The 13,980-nt window shown below is 44.0% G+C and overlaps 1 protein-coding gene across 1 annotated transcript; it reads right to left on the bottom strand.

Annotated features, from left to right (window-relative positions):
- Nucleotides 1-1,296: 1,296 nt before the first annotated feature.
- LOC309376397 (cell adhesion molecule 2-like) lies at nt 1,297-13,980 on the bottom strand. The gene is made up of 8 exons (XM_081922712.1): nt 13,938-13,980; nt 12,437-12,609; nt 9,911-10,237; nt 7,980-8,300; nt 6,281-6,583; nt 5,418-5,621; nt 4,474-4,520; nt 1,297-1,961 (listed from the first exon to the last, which is right to left on the bottom strand). Exons 2-8 carry the CDS (start codon nt 12,477-12,479, stop codon nt 1,818-1,820), a joined length of 1,389 nt encoding a protein of 462 aa, XP_081778838.1. The 5' UTR covers nt 12,480-12,609; nt 13,938-13,980; the 3' UTR covers nt 1,297-1,817.

Raw genomic sequence — 13,980 nt, 5'->3', positions numbered from 1 at the left:
TGAATTCTGGTTAATGTGGCATGAATCTGCACAATATATTATGACAGCGGAAGGGCTTCTTCTGAACCAAGGTAAGACATTGAAGTGCTCGGCATTAATAAAACTGCAGCATTTAAACACTTTCTTTGCAAATGAAGAGGACAGGGAGAGAACTGGACAAGTGGAGGCCACACAACTTGTATCCCAGCAGAGAAGCAATTGTGCCCCATCTCAGGGGCGCCGACTTATAAAAAATATTGGGGGGTGGGGGCCCATACCGACTTATAAAAAATATTGGGGGGGCCCAAGACCTCCGAACCGCTGCTGCTGGGGGAACGAAAGGGGCGAGCCCTGGGCTGCCCCGACCTTAAGTGAACCTGTGAGGGCCCGCCCTTTGCGGCAGCCGATTGGCTGCCGCCGTGGGCGGTAAATATTAATGAGCTAGGGGGAATCCCCGCTTCTCGCAGGGCTGACGCCAGCCCCGCGAGGTTGTTGATGGGTCGAGAGCCCGCAACCCCACCCCCTCTCTAGATCGGGAGTGGCTTTGTTTTAACTCATTACTGAATGTATTTTAAAAGATAACTATCGCCAAACAAGGAAAATAAAAAATACCAACATAATTTTGTGATTTTACAAAGCATAATATAACTAATAATTTTCTTAAATTATTGGGGGGCAGAGCCCCCCCAAATGAATTTTTGAGGGGGCTCGGGCCCCCTCAGGCCCCATGGAGTCGGTGCCTATGCCCCATCTGAACCAAAGGAAAGCATGTTTCAGTTTAGTTAGGTGCTAACGATCTGTAAAACAGCAATGCTTAAGTGTCCACAATATCTTTACAAGGGAGGGAGATGGGGAGCACACCAGAACGTGGCCATGCCCATGACCTCTAGGTGGCAGCACCCCATGACTTTGTAGCCTTACTAGATCCAATAAGCGCCAGCTGCCACTGGCTGTACCACACAGTTGTCCATTGTCTGAATGTGTACTTCAGTGCATGGCTCTGGCAAATGAGAAGCAGAGAGCTGGTAGAATCGTACAAGTGTTGAATTAGAAGGCACCCCAAGGGCCATCGAGTCCAACCCTGGGCAATACAAGGAATCGTTGCTCCTCATTTGACATGACCCACAAATCCAAGCCTCTTCTAGCTGATTGCTCCCTGGCCTTGGGGATGGAAGCTCTTGAGAGCAAGAGGGGAAAGATTATATACGGAGAATTTCAGCCGAGATCTCCAGTTGCTTGACAAAGGCTCCTGTCGCACACATTCATAACAGCATTGCAGCCACTTCTCTGCAACCAGAACAGAGGCATGGTCAATTGGCCCCCTCCCACATGGTAAATGTATTCACAAATCCACACTGCAGCCATGTGGGGAAGTGGCTTCTCAACAGCCGCAGGTGGGAATGAAGGAAAGCCAGCAGCTCTTGGAAGCAAGTGCATGCATTCCAAATGTTGGCTCTGGAGGACACCCAGCCAAGGGACCTCGCCCTAGTCACCCTCTTTGCAGCAGCAGCCACCACGCGCTTCCTACACCTGCTCCTTTGGAAGGAGGGAGATGGCTGAGACGGCGAGGGCCAATGATGGCTTCAGCAGCATCCCAAGAGGCAGACATCATGACCATAGATTCAGGCTGCCCAGCAAAAGATGAGGAAGAAAGGGGGATGATGGCGTCAGCAAATCTTCCAGAATGTGGGTCTTCAAGGCAACAGCTCCGTTTTTTCTGAAGGGACTGGGAACAGTGTCGTAGAGAATGGGGGCGGGCCCAAGGGCTTTTGAAAGGCGGCTCATGCCTCGCTCCCATCCTGTTTCATTTCCTCTAGTGCAAGTGGCTGGTTTGGAGGCTAGATCTGCCTGTTGCCAGCTCGCTGTTTCGGTTTTGTTCGCACTTCCGCATAGATCACCTCAGCATCTGGTTCCACTTCCTTTTTGTTGAAACGAAGGCTGGCATAGGTCAACTCTTTCTGCCGGCTGGTTAAAGGAAGATGCTGTTAAGAGAAAGAGAGAGGACGGGGAACAGAAAGTTTGTTTCATTCTGTCTGTGGTGGTCTTGAAAGCATATTGTTTGCAGGTGGCAAAAGAAACTGCAGAAATAAATATATACATCGGGAGCTTTGGAGCAGGCGAGAGGGGAAATGGATATAGTAAGTAAACTTTTGACAAGCTGGTGCCCTCTGCTGCTGGACTGCAACATCTGGAAGGTACCAGGCTGGCAAAGGCTGCAAGAGACATGATCCAACCCTTCCTCAAAGAAAGAGAAAGAGAAAATTTCACTATCCTGGGGAGGCAACACCACAACAGGTGTATCACCATTTTAAAAAGGTAAAGGGATCCCTGACCATTAGGTCCAGTCGTGGCCGACTCGGGTTGCGGCGCTCATCTCGCTTTATTGGCCAAGGGAGCCGGCGTAGAGCTTCCGGGTCATGTGGCCAGCATAACTAAGCCGCTTCTGGCGAACCAGAGCAGCACACAGAAACGCCGTTTACCTTCCCGCCAGAGCAGTACCTATTTATCTACTTGCACTTTGACGTGCTTTCGAACTGCTAGGTTGGCAGGAGCAGGGACCGAACAACGGGAGCTCACCCTGTCATAGGGATTCAAACTGCCGACCTTCTGATCAGCAAGTCCTAGGCTCTGTGGTTTAACCCACAGCACCACCCACATTACTCCCCCTCTAATAGTGAATTTGTGTGATAAGTGCAAACAGAACTAGAATCAAAACCAGGCTACTAAGAAACAAGAGGGGAGGGGAAAGGTATCAATCAGCATGTTTGGGGGAAACCCAAGGTTTTCAGAAATACATTTCGGGGTAATGTATCAACACCCTAAGGGAGATGCAGATATAGCTATAGCTATAGATAGATTATAGATAGATATAGATATAGATATAGATTTAAAAGAGAACACAAATCACAGTCCAGTGGTGACTAACCACAGTGGGTTTTGGGGGTTTTTAAAAATGAGTTGCCAGTACTCATATCTTGATTAAAGTGCCATGGGTGACAACTTAAAATGGCTGCCCTGGGCAGGAAAAAAAAGTGACGGTACTCCATAGCAGTGAGTAATGTCACACACACAAAAACCACTGACTAAAAATATTCAGTAGCTACAGAACACTGAATCCTAATTGAGAGAGAAAAATGAAAGGAGGGAGAATAGAATGGTGAGGTTGGGGATAGCATGAATGGGCTGATGAGCTCTCTGGTGGAAGAAGGAGACCCAGTGGCCAGCCAGATGCCTGTGGGAAAACTGAAAGCAGGATTTGAGCAGTTTCCCCTCCTGCCGTTTCCAGCAGCTGGTACTCAGACGTTATTACCTCCAGCTCTGTAGGCAGCATAGGTGCCAACTCCCTGGGGCCCTGGGTGCCTGAGCACCCACAAAATTCCCCATGAAGGGACGGGCACCCACAAATGTCAGTGCTAGGCCCAGTCATGCTGCATGTCACCCATGGCCCCGGGCACCCACAGTTGCGGGTCCAAGTTGGCAGTCCTGGTAGGCAGAGCAGTTGTCATGGCTAGTAGTCATTGATAGCCATCTTTGTGGGAAATTAGTAGCCAAATCTAACAATGCATATTCTTGCTAGTTAGCATGTGAAGAGGCTAAGACCACAGAGCTGTACTGCTGATAGGCAGACCCAGGCCATAAAGATGTGATTGGTAGAGAGGGCTCAGTGTGATGTCATTTCCCTGCCTCTCTTGAGTAGGAAGGAGCATAGAGTACTTCCTGTTCCTTTCTTTCCCTCCTTTTCTCTTTGACCAGCAATGGAAGCAGATGGATATCCAATTACTCCAGTTGAGGCACATACATGAGGCTGCTTTTACTGTAAATTCAGTATTTTGCCTGCATTTATTTTATGAGTGAGTAAATCATATTTTAAACTTACTTCTCAGTCTGTTTTCTGATTCTTTGCTAAGTGGGGTAAGAAAGGGGTGCCAGCTTATTTTGCAGCTGAATTTCAATAAAAGAAGGTTTCACAGCCTAATTCCTATGCTTCATTTTTCTTCTTCTATGGATGGGGCTGAATTTTAAACAAAGCAACCCACCCATGTGAGCACCTTAATTGCAATTATTATATCTTCTACCTATTTAAACCATCCAGAGTTCTAGAGTTTAGCTATCTCCCAGCTGGGAAGTGATAGGATGGTAGGGAAATGCAGGAGTAAATAAAGATGAGCAGGGGTAAACAGACTTGTCTAGGCGTGGGATGAACCAGTTCTATTCCAACCAAACCCTAGAGTGGATAGCAACATGATCCCTTTTAGGAATGTTAGGCTGCCCTGCACAAGAAAGTGATGCCCAGTGCTCCCCACTGTGAACAGAAGGCCATTTGGGCAGACAAGATGACACTCAGGGTGGACCAGAGTGGACATCCCAATGCACCAGATACCTCGGAGCAGATGCGGGGAGAAGCCTAGAGTGGCCCCGGCAAAGCCTAGCACAGCCTGGGAATTTATAGGAGCAGGATATGTGTGTTCGTTATGTAACAATAATCCCTCTTACCGTTCCTGCTTCTTTGGTTGAAGCAGCTTCTGTCTCTGTTGTGCTTTCTGGAATGGAATGATGAAGAGAAATTCGAAAGTGGTTAAGCATTAAAGAATCCCAAGAGTGAATGAGTCAAGAACACATGTGATTGATGACACATTCCACAGAAATTCCGTTAACCATCCTGGGTGGAGATTGGCACTAATTTGCATTTCTGAGACTTCTGGGGGATGGCTGTAGTCAGTGCTTTTTTCTGAGGGGACGCAGGGGTACGCATACCCCTAAACATTTTGTGAATCTTAAGTTTGGCTACTGTCCTTCACCATAAAATCTCAGGGCAGTTCACACAATGAAAGACTCTATCTGTGGAACATTGTAACATGGTCATTAATTTTTTTCCTCCTCCCAAGCTATCCCTTTTTTGTGTTGCGTCTTTTAGAATGTAGGTCAAAAGGCAGGGGCAGTCTGATTTCTTATCTTTGTAAGCTGGTCTGGGAGGCTAGTTTTGGCTGAAGAGCAGGTTGGCAATGTTCTAGGTATATAAATGAAACACACATACTTCAAATCTTTAAAAGTGGGAGACTCATATAAATAATTTTTACCTCATATAAATAATTTTAAATATTGTTTTCTCTAATATATGCATTTCTATGTACCCTAGCACATGCATTTTGGGGCACCTTACTTGGTTGGGTGAGAACATTGCACATTTCAGAGAAGCACGAATTTGGAAGGATGGTTGTATTTCAAATCAGAGATTGTTTCGAAACGTGAATTCGGAAAGTTTGCATCAAATCAAATGAACTGAATTGCAGTTCTTCCCCATCACAGTTTGCAACACCCTCTCCCTGGCATGCGCAGGGAAGCATTTGCAAATGCACATTGTGTGAGCTAATCTGTTTGCCTCCCATATGACCTCTCCAAGGTGCTTAGCTTAGATCTGTCAGGGGAAAGAGCCTTACCTTTAGCCCTCTTCTTGTATCTCCATGCGAAGACACTGAGCAGGAACAAGAGGAGGAGGATTCCTGCTGCAGCTCCGGCTCCGGCTCCAATTCCGGCTCCAATTCCAGGTCCAATTCCAGCTCCAGGACTTCCACTGTCAGTTTCTGGCTGCTTGTCACGTTCTGGTTTAAAAGGAATAGGAAAAGAAAGACCCCCTTGGTGGTCTGTGGAATGAAGCAAGCAGGCAAGATTCTGCTGCTCCACAGGGCTTCATTTGAGGGTATGGCTGACACCCCAAACTTTTGCTCATGCCCATGTTCCAATTTCAAGAAAATTAGCATGGATATAGGACCAGTGGGTACTGGATCATCAAACTGTTTTGATAACTGGTCATTAAGTTGTTTTGTATTTTATGGCTTTGCTAGCCACTTTGAGACTTGTGGGAAATGATGGAGGTTTTATACCTAGAAAGTGGAAGTGGGATCAGTGGAGACACATTCACTGTCCCTCGGTCTTTCAAAACATCCATCAACTCATCAGCGATAACAGAGCTGTGTCCCCAAGAACAGCTATTTATTTGTTATGTATCAAACTGAAAACAGAACTTGCAACCTGCTGAGAAATATTCTCCCCGCCCCCAAAACAGTGGGGGCTTTGAGCAAGAAGGGGGAGGGCAGAGGATGGAGCAATTGGAAGCTCTTAACATCTCGTTTGGGTCAAAAGTGACCCAGAATTTCTATCTTTCTATTTTTCTTTTTCATTTTCTTTTCATTTTCTTTTCATTTTCTTTTATACCCCTGTACATTTCACACCTATCAGTTCCAAACACCTTTGCATCTCATTCCCTATAGAAAGGAAATCAGAAAAAAATGATTCTGTTTACCAGAGATTGTCACCATGGTCCCATTTCCTCTGCCATTACTACCGACAGCACATCGGTACATTCCAGAGTCATTCCTTTGGACACTGGGCAGAATGAGAGAAGCCAGGCCTGTGGTTGTGCTCAGAGTCCTGCCTGCACCTGTCACCTCCTCCTCATGTCCATCAGTGCCATTTTTATACCAGGTGACACTGTATGGGAGGAGTCGCACATTCTTGGCAACTGCAACGCTACAGTTTATAATGAGTGTTTGCCCTTCCGTTCCTTGGATGAAAGCAGGTGACTGGATAACTGACAGATTAGCCGCTGTGGAAAGAGCAGAAAAAGCATTTGACAACTTCAGTGTGCAACCTTCAAATTGCCAGAGGAGATAAAGTCTGCATCTGTGAGACTGGACAAATAATGCCAGATTTTGTGACTTTGGAACTTGTGCATGGAACGATTGACTTCTTTGAAGTTTGCGTTTTTGGCTTTTCTCTGGATCTTTGTTAGGCTGAGCACTGAGGGTGCTAAATGGCTTTATCAGTGGCTGTGAATGCAGCCTTCAGTGTGGACCAGGGAACAGCCCTCCAGTTGTTTAGGACTACAATTTCCATTATCCGCAGCTAGCACAGCTGCATAGCGTTGGAGCTGATGGGAGTACAGTTGCGCAGGCTGGGGTTCCCGAGAGTTGTAGTCCAAAACATAATGGAGGTCAGCAGGTAGACAAATGGAAAATGGACCTGTTGGAGTGCTATTGCTGAAATCTGAAGCTACATGAGGCAGACAGAGAGAGATTCAGATCTGTTTCCTCACAACTGAATGCAAACCACATTTGCACTTCCCCCAAATATATACAAACCCATATGCAGCTACCTGTTGAAATTCACACGTCCCCAAATTTGGCAAAGCAGTGGTCTAGCCATATAATGTCTACAAAAATGTGAACATTAAGGGGGAAGTGTGTACAAAGATGCATATATGTGTGAAAACAGCATACAAAAACTCATTAGGATAAATTGGCACTAACATACTGACAATTTTCGTGAGGAATTAAAAAAAAAGTAAACTGGTGTGGAGATGTGGTGAACTGAAAAAATGAGACACCAAAATAAACTGAAATTGACAGATCCTCCTGCCTTTAGCACAGGGCAGAGGATTTGATGGCCTGTGGTGGGCCAAGGAAGATCCAGCCTGTGCCTGATGACTGAGAAGTGTCAGCCTGCCAAACATAAGGTGGAGCTAAAAGCAAACACTCTATGGTCCACATGCTGCATTTAAAGCACATGGGGGTCCGCCATCGCCCCCAGAACCTTGGGAAGTGTAGTTTGTTAAGGGTGCTGGGAATTGTAGTTGTGCAAGGGGTAAACTACAATTTCCATTATTCTTTGGGGAAAGTCATGTGCTTTAAATGCATAGTGTGGCTGTGACCTATATGCTTCCCCCTTAAATCTGGACATTTACCCTGTGATTTTAATTTTTTCCCAGGAGACCATGTGAAAGGGATTGAATGACTGAAAAATTGTGTCAGCTTCTGACACCTCAGGCTGTAAAAGGTTTCCTACCTCTGCATTATGGAGCAGAAATGCAGACTTGGGTCTTGGAGGGACCTCCAAGAACCTCAGAGAAGCTTCAAGTGGAGAGTTACTATCCTCTGGGGTGCATTCCTATAACCTTCTCTGCTCATTGCTTAATAACAAGACAGAAAGTTCCCAGCACTTACTCGTGATGACAACATGAGATGCAATTCCTGATGATTTTGATTGATTTCTTGGTTCTCTCCCAACGTTACAGGTGTACAACCCTGAGTCGCTCGCAGTAGCATTTGTGAGGGTGAGAGAAGCAAATCCTGCTCTCAGGTTCTGAGTGATCCTGTACGAGCCTGTCTTGTTAGCCTGCTCAACCGCAAGCCCATCTTTGTCCCAACTGACATACATGCTGCTGTTCCTGCCGACTGTCCTGAAGCGACACTCGATGGTGACATCCGCCCCTTCCACTTCATGGATGGATCCAGAAGTCTGGTTCACCTCAAAGTCAGTAATTTCTGCAGGAAAGAGATGTCATAACCTGCACTCCTACTGAAAGCATTGGACACTGAGAAGGTAGCTAGAGTGGAAGAAGTGGGATTGACGCATTCAGAAAAAGCACCTTGGACAGTCCTAGGACTGGACTGCTTTGAGGAAGAGATGGATATCTCTCTCTCTCTCTGTGTGTGTGTGTGTGTGTGTGTGTTTAATTAATTATCTTTTTAATTAAGATAAAACAACTATGTACAGTCAGAGAATCATCTCTGAATACTCCAAAGAACTTGGCTAAGTATATACGGTATGCTAAAATCATCACAATCTTAACAAACACAACATTATACATAATAACCTCCATTGCTTGGACTATTGCCCACAATTAAAAAGATATATTTTATCAGCAGCAGTCCTAGTCTGCAGAGTTTATATACAAAGGCAGGAGGGGAAAATAAAAATAAAATATGTGCTTCATGAATGCCAAACTGTGCTGTAGACCATAGGCACCGTTCTGCTATATGTATCATTGTTTGTATGATCCATAAAGTTGCCTCAGATTGCATAAAAGTTATCATAGTTCCTCTAACCTCTTGCTGTCTTCAATTTCCATGTCAGTTTTTCCAATAATGCTACCTGCCAGATTGCACTATACCGCTGGTCCATGGTCAATAATTGCAATGATTTCCATGCCCTGACAATGGCCGTTCTTGCTGTGGTTAACAGAGGAGTTATGAGTTCTTTGTTCCAAATTCATGGTGTAACCTGACAGGTTAAGCAGAGCTTGTCCTGGGGTCATGCGTACCATCTGACTTGTGATCAAATATATCTCTGTAAAACTTTTCCCCAGAACTTTTCAATTTTTGGACATGCCCACCACGTGTGTCAGTATGTCCTTATAGCAGGACACCCTCTCCAGCATATGGGAGAACTGGTTTATAAAAGCTAGTCAGATAGGTGTTAAGTACCAACCATGTATGGTTTTAATGGATCTTTCTCTGTTTGTTGCTAATATAGATTTAGGTGTCTATGTGTTTGTGTGCTCTGCAACATAAGAGAGGCAATGGGAGAAAAGAGGCCTCTGCATCAGCTCTGCTGAAAACTGGCAACTTTTGACTGCTTTTCTCATTTTAAATAATCACAGTAAACAAGTTTATGGACCACAGTGCAGCACAAAATGATCAAAGCAGTGAGCACAGCAAAAACAGGATAAAACACAGGCATACGAGCTCGAAGAAAAATAAAATGAATTGAAGAGAATGGGTATCAGATGAGTGAAAGTGTGGCAAGGCTGTGGCTCTGACCTTACCCCACACTTTGTGTCAGAAGACTTTTTACTCACATGGCGACCCCTCAAATGTAATGTGTGAAGGACACTTTCATTTTGCACATTTCAGAAGAAAAATGGACCCCATAGATCAGTTACTGGAACATCCATGGTGCTCCCATTAGACTAGAGAGGCACTGATTTTTATCTAAACTATTGTCTTACTTTGGAAAGCTAATGTGGGTTTTCTGAAAAGTGTTGAGCAGCCTCAAATCCCCACAAACATTCTCCAATCCACAAACTATACAAGTGTTAAAGGACTGAAGCTACCCTGTTAAAACAGATTTTGGAAAGAATTCAAGTATTTACCAATGATGGTCACCTTTGTCCCATTATTGAGAGGTTGAAAATTCTTATCGATGACAACGTTACACAGATAAGTTCCATTATCCTTCAAATCCACAGATTTCAAAGTGAAATTACTTAATTTGTCTTTTAGATGTGTAAATATGTGAATTAGGCTTGAGTTAAGCAATTCCATCTGTTCATTGCCTTCAACTTTATACCATTTAATAGACCATTTGGTGCTGCTTCCATTGAACCTGCACTGCATATTCAGTGTTGATCCTTCCTTCGCAGTCACAGTGGCAGGTGTTTGAATCACTGAAGAATGTGGAGTAGCATTCATAATAGACCCTAAAATGGCAAGGAGAAAAACGGTGTAACAATATGAAAGATTAACCTAAAAGCACAATATCTGTCACTGAGCCACAAACCTCCCAATGCAATTGCATCCTGAAAATTGCATGCATGCAACTGCAATGTGTATGTATGCATTCTGCATATTTGCAAGGAACACAAGTCTGTCTCTCTCCTGAGACATGTTCCCCCCTGCTTTGATCTTCTTGCAACAGCATATGGTTGAGCTAAATTTAAAATTCAAAATTGCAAACAGTTAAAACAAAATACCATCACAGGAATAGGGCAGTCCCTGAAATACACCTTCTAACTCTATGAGCCTATGAATACTGGAAATGGGCTGCTGAGGGGAACGTCCTTAAAGTAATGGAAAATGGCAAGATAAGGTTGGAGAGAAAGAAGAGTTCCCTACTTTCCACATTAGGTGTCACTAATGGAATCGGTGATTATTCCTTCCCTCCTCATTTGAGCAAGATTTGTATTTTTAAGGGGAGTTTTCTTGCCTTTTATAGCTGCCTTGGCTAGGCTCATTAGCCACACTGGCATGTTCTTGGACACTAGATAAATTTAAGCTCAGCTTCTATAATTCTTGTTTTAAATAACCTCCCACCACCCTGAAGAGACCTGACTTTTCCAACTCCCTCTCAAGTCCCTCCTAATGACTTCCTTGAAATTTGTTGAGATTTTTCAGCATTTGCTCTTGTGAAACAAACATGACCTTGCTGAACTTCCTGAGGAACCTGCCACATGATGAATTGGTTAACATGAGGAGAACTGTGGCCACTGGTCCTGAAAGGTCAAAACGACTTACAACTTTCACAGGATCCTGGACACCACTTCAAGATTAGGTACATTTTTTGTGTGGGTTTTTTCCCCCACTGGGGAGATACCACAGAGGGGAGAGTTTGGTTTATTGGATCTGGCTTGTGACAAAGAGCTTGCTACAGCCACACATGACAGGGGTGAAGAAGAATAGACAAAGGGCAGGCTGATCAACTTTCAACATAAAACAGGACAGGGGATTAGGTACAAAGTTGTACCTGATTAAGAAGAATGGGCAGAATTAAGAAGAATGGGGTGGGCAGAATGTCCTTGGCCAATCACTGTCTGGTTTGCAGTACAATGGAAATGATTCCCATCCAGTCATTTGCTGAGCATTCAGCTCTATGGATGAACAGTGTGTGGAGCCAGATATACTGGCCTCGGTCCAGTATATCTGAAGGAGATTCTCCACCCCCATCGTTCTGCGCGGACACTGAGGTCCAGCTCCGAGGGCCTTCTGGTGGTTCCCTCACTGCGAGAAGCCAAGTTACAGGGAACCAGGCAGAGGGCCTTCTCGGTAGTGGCACCCTCCCTGTGGAACGCCCTCCCACCAGATGTCAAAGAGAACAACAACTACCAGACTTTTTGAAGACATCTGAAGGCAGCCCTGTTTAGGGAAGCTTTTCATGTTTGATGTATTACGGTATTTTAATATTTTTTGGAAGCCGCCCAGAGTGGCTGGGGAAGCCCAGCCAGATGGGTGGAGTATAAATTATTATTATTATTATTATTATTATTATTATTATTATTATTATTTCCAAAAAATCTGTCATTACTATGCATATGACTGTTTCCCCCCCCTATTTTCTTATTCTATTATCTATTTATGTAAAATATTTATTAACCCCTCCCCCTCCCCCAGCTCCCTTCACTAAAAACAGGTTCTAGCCTGACATTTTAATCACTACACCACTCTGACTCCAAGCTAGCTATCGAAGAAGTCTTGTACCTGGCATTGCCAACAACACACGAGTCATTGTAGCACCATTTTTTCATGAGTCACCAAGGCAATGTGAATATCCACTCTGCAAGCCAGGTGGCAGAGAATGGGGAGGTGGTCTGAACCCAGCCAGTCCCCTTTCAGATTGTAGGGAGAGGAATCATGTTTCTGCCACTGGAAAAGTTAGCAGGTCTGAGAGGGAATATTCAGCATCGTTCTCTGCTGCTAGCTTGCTACAGAAAGGGATTTATATGAATATATATTTATATGGAGGTAGCATCTACCCCCCCCCCATTACGATATGAAGAAAGCACAGCCCAGAATTCTACAACCTCAGTCAACTGCATCTTATTCTGCATAATGTGCCAATAGGCTGTTAGAGGACCCAGGTTTTCTCAAAGCAGGAGAAGACATCTCTTGGAAAGGAAACTCACCCACATGCAGGAAAAGCAAAAACAGCAAGCATGGAAGCCACATTTTGCCCTGCTGGAGACTCCTCTTCTTGTAATATAGCTTTCCAACCGGAGCTCCAACTGCTAACTCCACAATGCCAGGAATCCACCATGTGTAGTTGGCCAGTGGTGATTTCCTCTCAGTCAGACCCACCCTGTAGGGAAAGAGAGACTGCTGGATTGCTGAATAACCAGGTCTTTTTTTCCTCTTTCTACTGCACCACTCCCATCCTCTGAACATAGTTCCTCTTTATTCTCTCTCTCTTTCGCTTTCTCTGTCTCCATTCCATCCATTTCGCAAACTGGTATCTGTTCCCTTTTACATTTGCCATTTGTTCAGCTTCAGGAACAAGATAACTACACAGAGGAGGCATGTTTAATAATAATAATAATACCTTTATTGTCAATGTACAACCTGTGTACAACTTCCTTAGGGATGTTTTTAATGTTTGATGTTTTATCGTGTTTTTAATATTCCGTTGGGAGCCTTCCAGAGTGGCTGGGGAAACCAAGCCAGATGGGCAGGGTATAAATACTTTGTTGTTGTTGTTACTGGGTTGATATTTTTCAGGGACACTCCCTGAAAGAACCTCATGGTGGAGGAGATGGGGGCATTATCTTCCATACTTCGTAGTTTCATGCAGATTTTTGCTGATGCTTTTGAAAATCAAACCAGATGTGCACCGTTGCCTCAGGTTTGATTGACACAAAACAATCTATTTGCAGGCCTCCAACAGATCTTTGATTGGCTACAGTGAGAACAGGATACTGGAGTCGATTTGCTCCCTTTGGCCTGATCCAGCAGATATGCTCTTATGTTCTTACAAGTCTGAGGAAAGTCAATGAGAAGATTAAGGGAAAGAGGGAGGAAGATGACTCTCCAAAAGCAAGAGGCAATAAAAGTTGACTGTTCCTGACAGCACAAATAAAGCAGACAAGAAATCAAGGGCTCATCCAAATTTCCTTTGTGTCACATTCCTAGGCACAGATCTGCATTTTAAAGCTCTGTGTCTGAGCTAAAAAGTTGTAACATCACTTGGGAACTCAAAAAATATTTTTATTAAATCAATATAATTTATTATTGCTTGTTAAATAAAATTTGTGTAAAATTGCATAGAAATAATTAAAAATGATTGCCAAGTACTTGCAGTTATATTATATATTAACATTCTACACACACACACACACACACACACACACACACACTGCTTTTTTCTATTGAAAATGTTTAGGGATACTGTCATTTTCCTACTCATATTGAAATACTGCCCCTCAATGAGGCCAAACTTAGATTCAGAAAATGTTTAGGGGTATGCGTTCCCCTGCATCCCCCCAGAAAAAAGCTATCTATCTATCATCTATCTATCTATCGTCTATCTATCTAATACTTTAGATTACCTGACACTTTTAGAAGGCAAAATTAAAATTCTTCGGTTTTCTGAGAGTAATTTATTTGCTTCTTAATTTTAAAAAAAAGACTTACCAAGGTAAATGTTTTCCAATCACAAAAAATAATAGCAGATTTG

The sequence above is a fragment of the Podarcis melisellensis genome (assembly GCF_964234715.1).
Source record: "Podarcis melisellensis genome assembly, chromosome: 8".
Classification (NCBI taxonomy): domain Eukaryota; kingdom Metazoa; phylum Chordata; class Lepidosauria; order Squamata; family Lacertidae; genus Podarcis; species Podarcis melisellensis.
The sequence above is the reverse complement of the archived record's forward strand: the minus strand, read 5'-3'. Positions and strand labels throughout refer to the sequence as shown.

What these genes read in the sequence shown, in the direction of transcription:
- LOC309376397 (XM_081922712.1), bottom strand. Translation starts at nt 12,479, where the DNA reads ATGTGGCTTCCATGCTTGCTGTTTTTGCTTTTCCTGCATGTGG. An exon ending in ATCTCATGTTGTCATCACGA is followed by an intron (nt 6,584 to 7,979) that starts GTAAGTGCTGGG and finishes CTCTTTCCACAG; the next exon opens with CGGCTAATCTGTCAGTTATC. An exon ending in ATACAAGAAGAGGGCTAAAG is followed by an intron (nt 4,521 to 5,417) that starts GTAAGGCTCTTT and finishes ATTCCATTCCAG; the next exon opens with AAAGCACAACAGAGACAGAA.